The 14,906-nt window shown below is 61.1% G+C and overlaps 2 protein-coding genes across 3 annotated transcripts in view; one reads left to right on the plus strand and one right to left on the minus strand.

The window, feature by feature from the left end:
* Positions 1-2,330: 2,330 nt before the first annotated feature.
* On the minus strand, positions 2,331-6,439 carry TSPAN1 (tetraspanin 1). Its single transcript, XM_068689897.1, has 8 exons — positions 6,346-6,439; positions 6,104-6,168; positions 5,365-5,571; positions 4,984-5,058; positions 4,193-4,291; positions 3,751-3,888; positions 3,253-3,336; positions 2,331-3,035 (listed from the first exon to the last, which is right to left on the minus strand). The coding sequence occupies exons 2-8, from the start codon at positions 6,158-6,160 to the stop codon at positions 2,982-2,984; spliced, it is 714 nt and encodes a 237-aa protein (XP_068545998.1). The 5' UTR covers positions 6,161-6,168; positions 6,346-6,439; the 3' UTR covers positions 2,331-2,981.
* Positions 6,440-8,842: 2,403 nt separating this feature from the next.
* The window catches only part of PIK3R3 (phosphoinositide-3-kinase regulatory subunit 3), a 58,078-nt gene continuing 52,014 nt past the window's right edge, over positions 8,843-14,906 (plus strand). Inside the window, exons 1-4 of one of the 2 annotated variants that reach the window (XM_068690821.1) lie at positions 8,843-8,916; positions 9,563-10,131; positions 12,220-12,315; positions 12,565-12,642. In XM_068690821.1, coding sequence (XP_068546922.1) covers positions 9,804-10,131; positions 12,220-12,315; positions 12,565-12,642 — 502 coding nt within the window. In that variant the 5' untranslated portion in view covers positions 8,843-8,916; positions 9,563-9,803. Of the gene's footprint in view, positions 8,917-9,562; positions 10,132-12,216; positions 12,316-12,564; positions 12,643-14,906 lie in introns of those variants that run through there. The other variant, XM_068690820.1, reaches the window with a different exon arrangement.

A 14,906-nucleotide genomic window follows, 5' to 3' on the forward strand; every position in this document is an offset into this window, starting at 1 on the left:
CGTGCTGGAGGGACGCCAGCACCTGGGGCGCGTTGAGCCTGTCCCCGTCCCCATCCCTGACCACCCACATCCCAGCTCCCCGCTTTTTAGCACCCTCTGCTACATAAATTGCCCCGAAACGGAGGTGCCTGACCCAACCTGCTCCCTTTTTTTGGCTTTTTTTTGCTCCCTGTGGCAGGGCTCTGTCCCCAGGCAGGAGTCCCCGAGTGGGGCTGCCACTTCCCGTCCCCACGCACAGCAAAGCCCAGCAGCAATTTAATCCCTATCTGTGCACCATGGATCGTGGCCGTGGTGGTCATTACGCCGTATCCTGCCCAGTGCCTCGTTAACGATTAACTCGCCGGCTCTGCTATCAGCCCCGGCGTGCTACATTTCAATTATCCCTTCCACCTCCACCGCCTCCGATAGCCCGACCGCAATAAATCAGGGCACGGAACTGCCTGAGAGCACCCGCCCCAGCCCCAGCTTCGGGGGCCCCGGGTGGGAGTCTCGGGGCTGGGGAGGAGGAGAAAGGGGACGGGGAGGAAGGTTGGCAGGTGAAAGCGTGAGCTGCCCCGCTTCCCCCCCGGGGAACCCATGCCCTTCGAGGCCGTCCTCTCCTCTCCTCCCCTCTCCTCCCCAGGTTCATCCTGGCCGAGCTGTTGCGGCGCAGCGGGAGGGAACTTCCTTGTGGCAGGCACTCCTGGTGCAGGTGATGCTGGATGGGTTCGCTTTGTTTGCAGTTCACGCCCTTTATCAGCAGGAACCATAACAGCTGCAATTTAGCCTTCTGGTGACAGTCACTGTCCCCCACAGAACGCAATTAAAAAGAGGGCGAGGAGAGCTCGTTTTCCTGCGGCCAGGCTGGGTTTTGACTTGGCAGCTCCATCCCGGGGCACGTGGGGCTGGTGGGGAACCTCCCAGGATTTTAAGGGTGCTCAGCACCCACCTCAGGGTGCCCTGGGGGTGAAAATAACTCAACCCCAGCCCCGGTGAGCTTTGGCCTCCTTCCCAAGCAGGGAGCAGCCAAGGCACACTTGTTTACCCCACCAGTCGCAGAGACCTCGAGCCCAAGGACACCGAAGCAGGGCAATAAGGAAGTTTCTGCTCCCTGTTACGTGTGTGTGGGGATTTTGGCCTCGGTCACTGATGTCACAGCTGGGTGCTGCTGGTGGAGCTGCTGAGTATTTATGGAAGCAGGCAAATCTCGTGCTGCGGGGACTGCTGGTGGTGCCAGCGGGCAGCAGGGCAAGGGATGCTGGCAGAAATCCCGCACGTTTCCCTGCCCCACATTTTCCAGGAACTTGGGGCAGGATTTAGGGCAGGACACACCTTTGGTGTCCATCCCTGCAAGGGCAGTGCCAGGGCTTGCAACCCCGGGCTTTGCTCCATGCCTCAGTTTCCCTCCATGCAGCAGGGAAAGGCACCAAGTTGTGCCCAGGGTTTTGTCATCCCCCAGCCCTGTTTGCTGGTCTGGCCTCATTCCTGCCAGAAAACCCCAAATTAAGGGGCCCAGACCTCCAGCTGGGGATGGGGTCCCCAAGCTGTCTTGAGGAACAGGCACCCCGAGCACCCCTGTGGGTGCCTGCATGGGATGGACAAAGCTGGTTTAAATGGGTACGGCTGAAAGAGGGGACAAAGCAAAGGGAAACGGGGGCCCTTCTGTTTGTGGGGTGACGTATGCAAAGCTCAAGTGTCTGCAAGAAGCATGACCACACCACCCAGAGCCACCAACACCACCAGCATCGCCCGCAGGAACCCGCGCCGATGGGCGATGCTGGCACCTCTCAAAGGGCTGGGGCAGCGCCAAGGGCTGGGCAGCTCCCACACCTTTGGGAAGGGAAAACAGGGAATAAAAACCCCCTGACGTCACCCCCGGGGTCACTGGTTTGCGGTGAGGCTGGGACCAGTACCCACCTGGCAGCAGCGTGTTCCTGGCAGCCTTTCCCCAGCTGAGTCACCCGGGGTGGGGAGCGGGTCCCGTGCCTGCCCCGCTGCCACGTGCCTGCTCCCACGGCAGGGCTTGTTGATGGTACGCACAGCCCAGGGACGGGGTCAAAGTCCCACGGGATGAAGGTGGAAAATGGAATAAAAACTCAGCTCTAGGGCTTTGCTTTCCTCGCAGCAGCCCCAGGCAGGGCCCTGGTTTGGAAGAGGCAGAGCTGCCCCTCTTTTGGGGTCACCAGAGCCCTTCTCCCCCATGGGCTCTGACGGGAACAGGGCTGGGACACAGAGATGGGTAAAATCCCCCAGCTCCCATCCTGCTTCCCCAGCAAGGTGCTGGTCAGAGCAGGAAAAGGCTCCAGCAAAGGACAGGGCAAGGTGCAGAGGAGCCACAGAGGGAAGCGAGGTGTGGGCAGCCCCCCATGCACAGCAGGGGCTGCGGGTACACGGCTTTATTGAAGACAGCAGAAAACAGCTTACATCTGAGACAAAAAATAATAATAATTGTATTTTTCTTTACATTAGGGAGAGGGTTCTCACACTGAAATCACAGTGGGGACCTACAGGGCTGAGCTCCACACCAGGGGCAGCGACCCCATGGGACCAGCGCAGGGACCCCAGTTTGGGGGTGCAACCACCACCATGCTGGTCGGGAACCCAGCCCAGTCCCCGGCCAGCAAAGTTAGGCCAGGGACGGGGAGGTGGCAGCACGGGAGAGGCACCACAAGGGTTGGTCAGGGCAGGGCCGCTGCCTGCTCGGCAGCCCTGATCTTTGCCTGGGCCATATCTCCTGCTGGCATCAGCAAAACAGACCGGGTGGCTTCCCCCTCCCCTTCCCTGCCTCAAAAAAAAAAATAATAATATCTCTATGTACAGATGCATTACGCCATATCAGTACAAAAATATACATATAAATTCTACAGATCCCAGCTCAGTAGATCAAAAGAGCTCTAAGGTCACAGTGCACCGGCCGGCATCGGGCCCAGAGAGTGGTGCGGCCGTCAGGAGCACCCCGGCACACGGAGGGGGGGGGCACGGCTTCCCGCTGCTGCCGGGGGTCACTTCTGGTCCAGGCGGCAGTACAGGTACATGGAGACGGCCATGGCTGCGATCTGGGGGGGCAAAAAGAGAGTCAGACCCACGGGTGTCCCCCCCCGGCACAGAGGCAGCCCAGTAATGGCCCCCGCCTGGCACACGCAGGGAGGAAGAGGAGGGTGTGCCCGGGGAGGAAGGCTCATAGCCACCCCGCGGCAGGTGGTGGCCCGTGGGGGCTGCACCAGCCCCTTGGCACCCCAAGTGGACCCCAAACCTGCTGCTTGGGGCACTCACCTCCAAGGCAGCGATGCCGGCAGCCACACCACCCACCACATCTGCGTTCGTCTTGATGTCTTCCAAAAGCTTGTCAAAACAACCCTGCGGGAGCAGCAAGGCAGGTGAGGACGGGCATGGGGCTGCGATCCCACAGCCAGGGGGCATTTCCCCCAGGAAGAACATCATGGCTCCAGCCCAGAGCTTCACGGTCATGGAGATGGTTGGGGAGGGGGGACACAACTCATCCACCCCTCAGGCCAAAGCCCCACATCTCCACGGGGTGGGGAAATGAGGGAATTTGGGACCGGGCGATGGAAGGAGCTTTGTTCCTCCCCAGCAGGCCACTGGGGACAAGTCAAAGCCACACAGCCCCCCGGGGACTCAGCACCCAGGGGATTGCTGTGCCAAGAGCTCAGGCTGGGGGTAAAGGCTGGGCCCTCCTCCCCGTGCCAGGATGCACCCCAAAATTGGGCGCACCCCAAAATCGGAAGGCAGGAGCTGTGTGTGTGTTCATACCTGGGCACCACTCGTTGCCGCGACTGATGCATTGCACGGGACATGGTCCTTGCAGCAGGGCGGAGGGAAGCTTTTATTCTGTTCATAATACGGGGAGCCTTCAAAGTCTGTGTAGTTATTCAGGCCACAGCAGTGGAACTAAGGGAGAGAAAGGGGTGGTGAGAGCACCCTACAGGTCTCCCTGTGCCCATGTCCCCGCCGCTCACTCCCTCCTGCAGGAAACATGGCCTGGAGCCTCCTTGCCCCGTGGAGGAGGTCACCCGGCTCAGCCCAGGAGCTTTCTCACCCCACCTCAGGACCTCTGGATCCCTCTAGAAACCCGTGAGGTGGTCACACACGCCTGGGGCCACATCCCCACCCCACACCCCCACCCGGGTGGGCACCACCAAGCCCTTGCTGAGATCATCCTGACCCCAAGCCAGGGGGGGGAAGCCCAGCGCACCTCGTCCATGGTGAGGTTCCATATTTGTGTGAAATCGTTGTCAGCCCCGTACTTCTCCTTCAGGACGGGAGTCACCACAGCTGTCAGGAACGTCTCTGCCTGAGGGGAGAGGCCGAGAAAACCCATCAGAGACCATCCCGGGGAGCGTCACGGAGTCGAGGGCCTGCAGTGCCCGTACCGGTCCCAAACCCATGAGGAAGAGGCCACGCAGGCCGAGCAGGGCCAGGAACACGTCACGCCGTGTCCCTTTGACCCGAGGCAGCCTGGCAGCCTCACCGACCGCGGCGTTTTGGCCCCGAGGCCGCTGTTGGCGGTGACTCAGTCGATAAGCAGCCCGGCCGGGGCGGCCAGGAATGGTGCCTGCCCTGTGGTTGACTTCTCCGGCCTCCAACCAGGCGATGTCGCGGCCTTCCTCCCCAGGGGAGCTCCCTGGTGTATAATAAACGCTTCAGTTCTCTCGGGACTGCCTCTCCTGCGTGGCTGCTGCCACCAGAGGTGTCCGGCCTCGGCTGGTTCCTCACTAAGGTGTTCAAGAGCAAGCAGTGGGCAAAACCTGTGTGACTATGCTCGTTTCTTTAGGGTAATGGGATCTGTAGGGTAATGGGATCTCCGCCTCGTTGCCTGCACCTCGGGCAGCCCCGCCACCCGGCCAGGCTGTCCCACAGAGCTGGCACCAGTTTGGTGTCCCGTCCTTCCAGCCCGCAGGCAGCACCCCCAGGCTCCCCTGTTTTCCTAAAGGGATCACACGTGTCCCAAAATACCCCAGCCCAGCACCCTGCTAAGCCACTCACAAGACTCGTGTAGACCAGAACCACCACGGCAGCCGCGATTTCGGCGATGAAGATGATCAACACCACGGAGAAGAACTGGGAGGCAGCGAAGGGAGGGAGGTCAAAACAACAGCCAGTGCCACAGCCCCCCAAAACCCACCCACTCCCCAGAGGTCAAGAACCCTCACCCTGCTTCAAGCCATGTCTAGTTGCCACCAGCCCTGCTCCAAGGCAGAGGCAGAACAATTTTGGGGCCCCACCATCCCCACATCTGCTTTTCCAAGCCCTCCACGATACAGGGACACCCAAAGAGGACACCTCCATGGAGATACCCATCCCTCAGTCCTCCCCCACCAAAGACCCCGCTGGATAAAGCCTGGCTCATCACGGGCCCGTCCTTACCATCATCAGGAGACATTTGCTCTCCTTCTGGGCGCCGTAGCACCCAAGGAAGCCGATGATCAACAAGATAGCACCGATGACGATGAGGAAGTAGCCGACGTTCACGACCTGCAGGACGGTGGACGAAATCCCCCCAAATATCTTCACAAAGGACTGCCCGTCCACTGACACCCAGATGCCGACGCCCAGGAGGGCTCCGCCACCAAGCTGGGGGGAGAGAGATGGGTAAATGGGGTGCTCGGGGAAGAGCAGGGGTAAAATGACAAAAAAATTACAAAAAATGGATTCTGGAGGATCTCAGCATCTTGATTCTCCTCATCCAGGTGTTTTGCAGGCAGCTTCAGCCCTAGCCCACCCCGTGTGCCCTCGAGCTCCCAACCCAACCCCAAAAGGCAGCAAGGGGAGGTGGATGGAGGCCACCAGCCCCCGGGGAAGCTGCCACCATGCCACCCCCCACGCTCAGCCTCTCCCCCAGCCCCAGAGACCCGCACACCCGAGCCCCAGGTCACTGCTGTTCCCCTCACAGACAGGGGGAGCCCAGCGGGTGGGACCCTGGGGCACCCAGCACCCCGCCAGGCACAGGGAAGGGACCTGTGGGGTCAATACAACAGCCACTGCCCCCCGTTCCTCCCCCCACCAAGGGCTTTGGGCACACCACAGGAGCAAGAGACCCCACAGCCCAGCCTGGAGGGACCGCCGAGAGCAGGTGTCCCCGGGTGGGGACAGCCCCAGCACTTACAAATATGGCCAGGTTGAAGAGGATCATCATGACCTTGATGAACGTGAAGAACCCCATCTTGGCACCTGGAGAGAGCGGGGGGGGGAGGCGAGCAGAGAGACGTTACCAGCAGAACCAGCCGCAACCCCCCTTCCTTCAGGCCTCTTTTGGGGGTAGGGAGGACACACAAAGAGCCCCCACCGGGCTCCTCCAAGTCCTGGGCCACCTCCCAGCTGTGCTTTCCCCCAAAACACCCAGCCTACCTCTGCAGTGAGCAGCTCCAGCAGCCCCAACCCAACGCCACCGCTCTGCCGCCCCCGTGCCCTCCCCAACACCCTTTAAACGGGAGCAGCCCCGGGGCCGCCCAAGCAGCAGCCCAACCCTTTGGGGCCACCCCCTGGGGGTGGCAGAGCCACCAGGTCCCTTGGGTGCTCGGTGGCTTGCTGCCCTCTGCTGCCCAAGCCACCCCGACCGGAGAGGCTGCAGCCAGAGCCCATCACCGCGGCCTCTGGGAGCTGCTGGGGAGGAGAGGGGGTGGGGAGGGGATTTGGGGTCAGAACACCCCAAAATTGCTTTGTACGGACAAGCATCGCACCCCAAAGTGGCCACTGAGGGTCTGGGGCTCTTCTGGCAATGTCTGGGGCAGGCAGTGGAGCCCCCAGAGGAGCCAGGCGCAGGGATGTGAAAACCCCAAATCTGCGGTCTCCTGGCCCGAGACAGAAGCAGGGAGAGGAGGGCACCGGGATATGGCCACCAGAGCAGGTCTGTAAATGAAAAGCCAAAATTTGGGGTGTTTCCCACTGTTGCAGTGGTTTTTTGCTGGTGGGGACACAGCAGGAGAGGATGGTGACGACCAGAGCGGGTGCCAGCGCTGGATGTCAGCAGAGACCTGCCGTAGCTTAAGGGCTGCCAAAAAATAAATTTTGGGGTTTGTTGTTTTTTTTTTTTTTTTTTGGAAAGATGCTTGGAAACAGGGATGGTTTCCCCAGAAAATCCCTTTTGCCCAGAAAGCAGGGAGCCGAGCAGAGCACGGGGGGATGCTGTGTCCCCAGATCTGACCCTTTTGGGGTCCTCCCCAGCAGAGGCACCGGGTGCTCGACATGTCCCTCCGCACAAGGGTACATTTCAGCGGGATGGAGTCATCCCCCTTGGGACGTGTGGCATGTGGGGGAGCCCTAAACCCTCCCAGGGTGTTCACCCGGATCCGGGTGCCCTAACCCGTTCCCCTCGCTGCCTGCAGCCTCAGCCCATCCCACAGCAGCTGCCCGTCAGCCCTCCTGCCCTCTCCCATCTGGGACCTGCTGCCTCTAAATGCAAAAGAAGACCTCCATCGTATCACCCCTCTCCCCAAAACCTCCCCATCCCCTGCTCGTTACTCACCCTACAAATAATTTCGGCAGAACCCATAAATATTTGTGTGGAAGGAGGCTCACTCCCAGCCCCAGGGAAATTGCAGGGCAGCGCTGTGGCTGCACCCCGCTGCCCTAACCACATACTCTGGGGTTTGGGCGCTCCCCGTGTCACCCATCCCAACCCCACTGGGGACTTGGGGCTGGATTTTCTGGCTTGACCTCAGCAGGACGAGCCCAGTGGCATTCCTGTGTCCTTCCCAGCCCGTGGGGCTTGTGGGGCTTGATGCCACCCATGGGGACGGAGCTGGGCATGGGGACACCCCACTGTGCCTCGGGTTCCCTTCCTGGAAAGCACAAGGTGGAAAACCCCATGCAGGGCCATGGAGGACCAGAGCAGAGGGACTCATAGGGTGGTCTTGATGGGTTTTTGGGGTAGCCCCATCCAGGTGAGCCTCAGGACCGACCCCACAGCTCCAGCAGCAGCAGGGTGCCAGCACCAGGGGCAGCGGGACAGAAAAATCCCCCTGTGCCTCAGTTTCCCCATCTTTCCCAGCCCCTAGGGTTGGGAATTCCCATGCCCCCACCCCGTATTGCTCCTGGATCCAGACAGAGGGGACGTTTTAGGTGCCATCCCAGCTGCTTTTAGGGTGCCCGACCTGCAGCAGAGGCAAGGAGCAGCCATCGGTTCGGAGAGGTCAGCGTGAGAAGTGAGGATTTAAAAAAATAAAAATAAAATAAAATAAAATAAAATAAAATAAAATAAAATAAAATAAAATAAAATAAAATAAAATAAAATAAAATAAAATAAAATAAAATAAAATAAAATAAAATAAAATAAAATGGGACAAAGCAGCTGGAAGCGGGCTGAGCCCCGGTGCTCTTGTTGCATGCAACAACCACGCCGTGGCCATGGGGTGGTGATGGGCATGGGGGTGGGTGTCCTGGGGTGGGCGCCCTACAGGTGGGTGCCCAAGGGATGGGTGCCGGGGGGGGGGTGCTCAAGGTCCCCAAAGGACGGGTGTCCTGGGGATTCCTGGGGATGGGTGCTCAAATGAAGGGTGCCCTGGGAATGGGTGCCCAAGAGACGAATTCCCAAGGGATGGACGTCCACGGGATGGGTGCCCAAATGAGGGGCATCCCGGGAATGGGTGCCCAAGGATGGGTGCCAGAGCTTTACCCCCCCCACACCCCCTACACACCCCCACCACCTCCCACCCCCCCCACCCCTCAGTGAGCCAGGTAGGGGGGGCACCGCTCCCCTATAACCTGAATCTCCGCGCGTATCTGACGCCCCCCTCTCCCCCCAACCCCTCGGGCACCCCGTCCCCTCTCCCTGGGGTGCAGATAGGAGGCAGCCCCCCCTTTCCCATCCCGTCCCCCCCCCCCCGCCCCCGCCGCGCTGCGGTGCCCAGGGGCGGGAGGAGCGAGGCTGACATCACCGCCCCGCTGCTGCCGGGGCCGGCTCCGCTCCGCTCCGCTCCGGTAAGGCTGGGGCAGGGGGGGGCAAGGGGGGGCCGGGGGGGCAGGAGGACGGATGGACAGACGGACAGGAGGGCCGGGAGGGACGGGAGGCCGTCCCCATCCATCTCCCGACCGGGGGGAGATGGGGGGTTGGAAGGGAGGGGGGGGAAAAGGGGGGGGCTTTCCACGCTGTGCTGTCCCCGAGGGGTGTTTAAAAGGCTTGGAAATAAATCGAGAGACCCGTAAATTAAGAAAAAAAGGCGAGATTGAACTAAAATCCTGGACCCGGGGTGTAGGGGGAAAGTGGGAGGGGGGCACACGACACCATTCCCTGCTGTCACCTCTCCTAGGGATATTAAAATAAAATAAATATAAAAAATAAATAAAATAAATCCGAAACCACTAAAATCCTATATTTTCGCTCAGCCCCGTGCCGTTTCGGGGCTGGGGGCAGGCTGCCCAGCCCGGGTGCCTGTGCTGTGAGCTCGGGGCTCCATCCCTCGCCCTACTTTCCCGACTTGCCGGCACTGTCCCGGTGCGCAGCGCCCGGTCCCTGCTCCCCTGGCTGCCACTGTCCCCGGCCGTGGGTGCCCGGGGTGGGGGACACGGGGCTCATTGGGGTCCCGGTGGGGGCAGGGTGCTGATGTGCTGCGTTTCGCTCTGACAGAGCCCGGGGAGGCCGGTCCCCAACCCCGGCAGGATGAAGGGCAGAGAGGGAGCGGGCTGAGAAGGGGACGGCGTCTTTTTGGGGCCGGCACGCGGGTCAGCATCACCTGCTCCCCTCCACGACGCCTGAGCGAACCCCACCGGTGAATTTGGAGCCGGAGGGGTCAGGAGCCGCTTCTCGGAGGCAGAGGGATCTTTTCCTGCCCATCAAGCTTGGGGCAGCATCCCCCGATCCCATCGCCATGGCCTCCCCGGAGGGGCTGCAGTACCGGGCGCTCTACGAGTACCAGAAGGACCGGGAGGAGGACCTGGCGCTGAGCCCCGGGGACGTGCTGACGGTCAGCAGGGCCTCACTGCTGGCTGCCCCCGACTACAAGGACGGGGACGAGCGCAGCCCCCAGGGCTGGCTGCACGGCCTCAACGAGCGCACCAAGGAGCGCGGAGACTTCCCCGGCACCTACGTGCAGTACCTGGGCCCCGTGCGCATCGCCACCGCCACCGCCAAGGCCAAGCCACGACCCTTGCCCCCGCCGCCCGCCGGGACCCCCGTGCCCGCCGGACAGCCCTGGGGTGAGTATGGGGACGGGGACACCCCGAGGGTGGCACAGAGCTCGGGTGGAGTATGGGGACAGGGACACCGCAGAGATGGGTGCGAGCGTTTGGCACGGTTTGGTGGGGACCCCCAACACGCAGGGGGGTTTATTTCCTTGGGGGCTGTGGCGTGGTGCTGGGGGGGTGTTTTTGGAGAGGTGTCGGGGTGCCTGTGCTCTGCCGAGGGTGCTGAACTCCCTCTGCCCTCATCTTTTATATGGTGGCCAAGCGCGTTTGGGCTTGGGATCGCACTGCGGTTGCATAATGCATCCAAGCGAAAAAGGAAAGGCGAGAAAACCCCCCTGCCAGCTGGGGAGGCAAACACGACCCAGCAGCCCTGCACAAAACCGTGATCTGCTCTTCCTCCGGGATGTGACAGAGGAGAAATCACCACTGGTGTAGGGCTGGGGAGGCAGCACCCGCTGGCAAGGGGTTCGTGCCCCCAAAATGATTCAGGGCAGCAGCAAGGAGGCTGGGACGGTCGCTTCGGGGACACGGCGAGGCTGCCAGGGCTGGGAGGACAGAGACCAGCCAGCCCCTGGGTCGAGCCCCCAGCCCAGAGATCATTTTTTATAGAGGAAACCCCACTAAAAGTGGGGGCAGGGGGTGCTGCCACCCACCAGGTACCCCCCGGCCGTGTCCCTGTGCCCGGGGTGCCCCCCATGGGGTTTCCTTATAACGAAAACCTCCAAAGTTTTTTTGGAAGAGAACCACTTTTTTTTTTCTTTTTCTTTTTTTAAAAATCTTCCCTTGCTGTTTCCATCTCCAGGCAGAGCTTTTGAGGCTCATGCTTGTTCTGGCTGGCTCAAATCCTTATTTTTCTGCAATACCTGCGTGCTGCCCTGGGTGCCCTCAGTGCCCCCTGAGCCCTGGTGCTGCTCGGGGACCCCGGGGACCCCAAGCAGGGTGGGAGCCCAGAGCGGGGCTCTGCCCACGGTGCCCTGGGCTTTCTCCAGCCAGAGGAAGGGTTTGGCTGGCAGGAGGGAAACGCTGCCTTTCCAAGCCGTGCCCCAGAGCCAGGGCTGGCTCTGCGGGGAGGAATGGTCTTTTTTTAATTAGACGACTTCCTAAAAATGGCTTTGGGATGGAGCCGAGTGCCACTGCTGCACGGGGACTTCCCAGGAGCTCGGTGGCTGCTCAGCCCCTGCCTGGCTGTCCCACAGCATCGCCTCCCTCCAGCATCCCATCGGGACACCCAGCTCCCTGCCCGGGGCCATCTCCAGTGGAGGACAGGCAGTTATTCTCTGCACTTGGCACCCTGCTCCCCCAGCTGCCAGCTTCAAGGCCAAAACCCCATTTTCCTTAACCCATCAGTGTGGTGGGAGAGTTTTCCACGGGCTCCCACCCGTGTGCTTTGCTTCAAACCCCACTGCAGGGCTCTCATTTCTGGGCCAGCACCATCTCTTCTCACCTCTGTTACCTTCCTGCCCAAAGTCCTTTTTTTTTTTCTTTTTTTTTTTTTTTCTTTTTCCTTCCTTAAAATTGTTCAGGATTTATTGGCTTCACGGGCGAGCTCCCTGCCCTCTGGCCAGGCAGGAAAAACCGATCGCAGGGAGCGAGCTGGCTGGGCTGCAGCTGGCTTCTGTGGGAAAAAGGCACCCAGACTCACCATCGAATTTACCATTATTATTATTTTTTAATATAATTGCACCAAAACAGATCAGATAGTCACATGAAACAGGCGGAGCAGCCCTTGACACACCAACCTGCCCAAATGGGATGGGTGCCGGGGCTGCTCTTGTACCACCTAAGGACTCAATTCCTCTAGTAGTTACCAAAGAACCAAACCTTGCTGCCCAAAGCACGCTCAGACATCTCCAAAATCTTTTTGTACCAAGTGGAAAAAGTCATGTTAATTGCCTTGAAGGAAGGAAGGAAGGAAGGAAGGAAGGAAGGAAGGAAGGAAGGAAGGAAGGAAGGAAGGAAGGAAGGAAGGAAGGAAGGAAGGAAGGAAGGAAGGAAGGAAGGAAGGAAGGAAAGAAATGCTTTGGAGGGAAATACATGCACACAGCAGACCAGGATTTGGGGAACGAACTCCGAGCCCCTCTCCCTGTCTCTCCTCAGCAGGGCTCCCCGGGCAGGCAGAGCACAGCGAGCAGCCGGCACTCTCCGAGCAGGCGCTGACGACCGTGGCCAGGCTCATCGAGGCTCTGGAAAAGCAAGGTAGGGGCAGCCAGGGTGCTTGTAGGGCACGTGTGCGACCACCCTGCCCTACCCACAGCCACCAATTCCCCTGAGCATCACCAGGGCCAAGCCGTGCACCCCGGTACCCACAGAGCTGGGGTGCACGGGGTGAGGGAACCCCCAGTGTCCATCCCTGCTTGCTTCCATCATTCCCATGTTGGAAGGGGGTTTTGGGGGGGGGGATTTGGGGCTCAGGGACTGACCCCAAATCTCCTGGATGTTCCTCAGGGCTTGACAGCGAGGTGCTCTACACACCAGCCCCCTGCACCCTGGGTGATGCTGAGCTGAAGCAGGCCCTGCTGGCGGGTAAGTCCCGTGCCACATCCCCCCCACGTCCCCCAGTGCCCGGCTTGGAGGCGATGCTTCCACTGAGCGGGGCTGTGCCAGGGCTGGGTTATGGCTCTGACCTCGTTAGGGCCCTAATTACAGCTCTGTAGGGCATTGCTTGCATGTGAGCCCCCCCCTCCAAGCTCATCTGACCCCGGTGGGGTGCGGCTGGATATGGGTGTGGGGTCGGGACGGGTTGTGGGGTGCTGGCACCCGGTGTGGGGTTGGGGCTGCTGTGGGGGGACCCTGAGCCTGCCCCGGGTGCTGCTGCCTGCAATGGGGGCAGCTCGGGGAGGGGGAGTCTGGGGGTTGCAGGGCAGAGGGAGCAGCAGAGGGAAGGAAAAGCCGGTTATTATTTTTGGCTGGAGCCCTTCACTAGAAGCTGCCTTTTTTTAGGGAGAGGGAAAAAAAAAAATAATCACTTTGCAAACCTCTCACGTCTCCGTTTGAGAAATGGGGCAGGCAGCACGTGGGTGCGATGGGGAAGAAGGAAATGGGGGGGAAAAAAATCCCCTTTTTGAGGAGAGGGGAAAAGGAGGGGAGGGGGATGCTGCTGGAAGCGGGGTGCCCCGAAGCACCCAGAGCCCGGCGGGCGGCACTACGGCTCTGGGCACGGCCCCGCAGCCCCGCCAGCTCTCGAGCCGTGTTGCTGGGGAGAAGGGCCGTGATGAAATCGCTATATTAAGCACCATGACTTCATCGCTTCCCCGCTGCAGAGTCCCTGCCGGGCGGGGGGAACGGGCTGCGGCGAGCCCCCGGCGCTCCCCGAGAGGCGGCGTTGGCACAGGGGGGGAGGCGCGGGGGTCCCCCAGCCCCGGGGGCCACGCTGTGGGTGCCAGCTCCCAGCTGGGGGGTGATGCTCAGCGGGATGCAGACGTTGCCCCCCTTCCCCCCTGCAGCCTCCTGCAGGTTTTTGTAGTGTTTGGGCTGTAAAATAGCCCTGGAAATGAAAAAAAATAAAAATAAGGGGGGGGCGCGCAGCCGCTCGGGACTGTGCGCGAGGTTGCAGGGGGCACGTTTGCCCCGTGCTCCGTCCCCACGAGCTCCTCTCCTCCCGTAGCAAAAGCCAAGCTGGATTTTGGGGAACGGGGAGAAATAGGATCTGGGGCTGGCAGAGGCTGGGAAACAAACCCTGTTTCGGCTGAGGGGGGGAAGCAGGTCTTTGGGGTCCCTCCGGGGGTGTCAGCTTCCCGGTGAATGCCCCATTTACGCCGGGGTCTGGCAGTCGTGGAGGGAAACTGAGAAAGGGGAAGGGGCTAAAAAAGTTCGCATGTTGGTTTTCAACCCCCCAAATCTTAACGTGCGGGTGGGGGCAGGCACGTGTCCCCCACCCCCGGAGCTGCCCCATTTCTCCAACGCTTTGAAATTTGGGGTGTCCCAGCTTGGCCGGGTGCTGTGCCCACAGGAGCAGGATGGGGACAGGGGGGTGACTTCTCTTGGGACTCAGCATTTATCTCAGAGCTGCTCCCAGGATGCTGGAGGGGCTCTGTGCTGCTCGGGGTCCCATGTGCCCCTGTCCCTTGTCCCCCCCCAGTGACACGCAGCAGGCGGAGGTGGATTGGAGCCGCTGTCTCCAGGCGTGCCGAGCCGTGCCGTGCCGTCTTGCCGTCCTCCCCGCTTTGATCTCAGGCCCTGGCGAGGCGCAGTCTGCCTGGAGACACGCTCACGTGCCCGGGAATTAGGTCAGGGCTCGGTGGGGATTAGCAGGAGGCGGTGGGCTCCGCGAGCTGCTGCTGGGCAGAAAGCACCGGGTCGGAGCGGGGAGCACCCCGAGGTGCCTCGTGTGTGGGTGCCCAGGGAGGGAGCGCTCCGAGTGCAGTGGCTGTGCTCCCCCATCCCCACCCCTAGGATGTCAGGAGGGATTTGGGGTCTCCAAGAGCTCATTTTTCCCCTGGCCAAGCCATAAACTGTGACTTCAGTCCCCAAGGAAAGGCGCCCCGGTGCCTGCTCCGCTCTGCGCTTGTACCTGGAAATAAACCTGCGGTGGCCAGAGGCTGGGAGGGGGCATGAGCTCATCTGTTATATTTGGTGGGGATGGAGGGAGGGTAAATTAGTGGTCTCCTGTGACTCACGCTGCGGGGCTGGGACCCACGCCTTCCCGAATTCAGCTCCAGGAACCCCTGGGAGGGGTCCCAGCCCCGGGGTGAAACCCAGCTGGGGGGAGATATGGGGCTGCTGGGGCTCGGGGCAGGGCGCAGTCCCCGGCACAGGGTGATCGCTGGGCTGGCACAGGGACATTGTGG

Source organism: Anas acuta, chromosome 8 (assembly GCF_963932015.1).
Source record: "Anas acuta chromosome 8, bAnaAcu1.1, whole genome shotgun sequence".
NCBI lineage: Eukaryota > Metazoa > Chordata > Aves > Anseriformes > Anatidae > Anas > Anas acuta.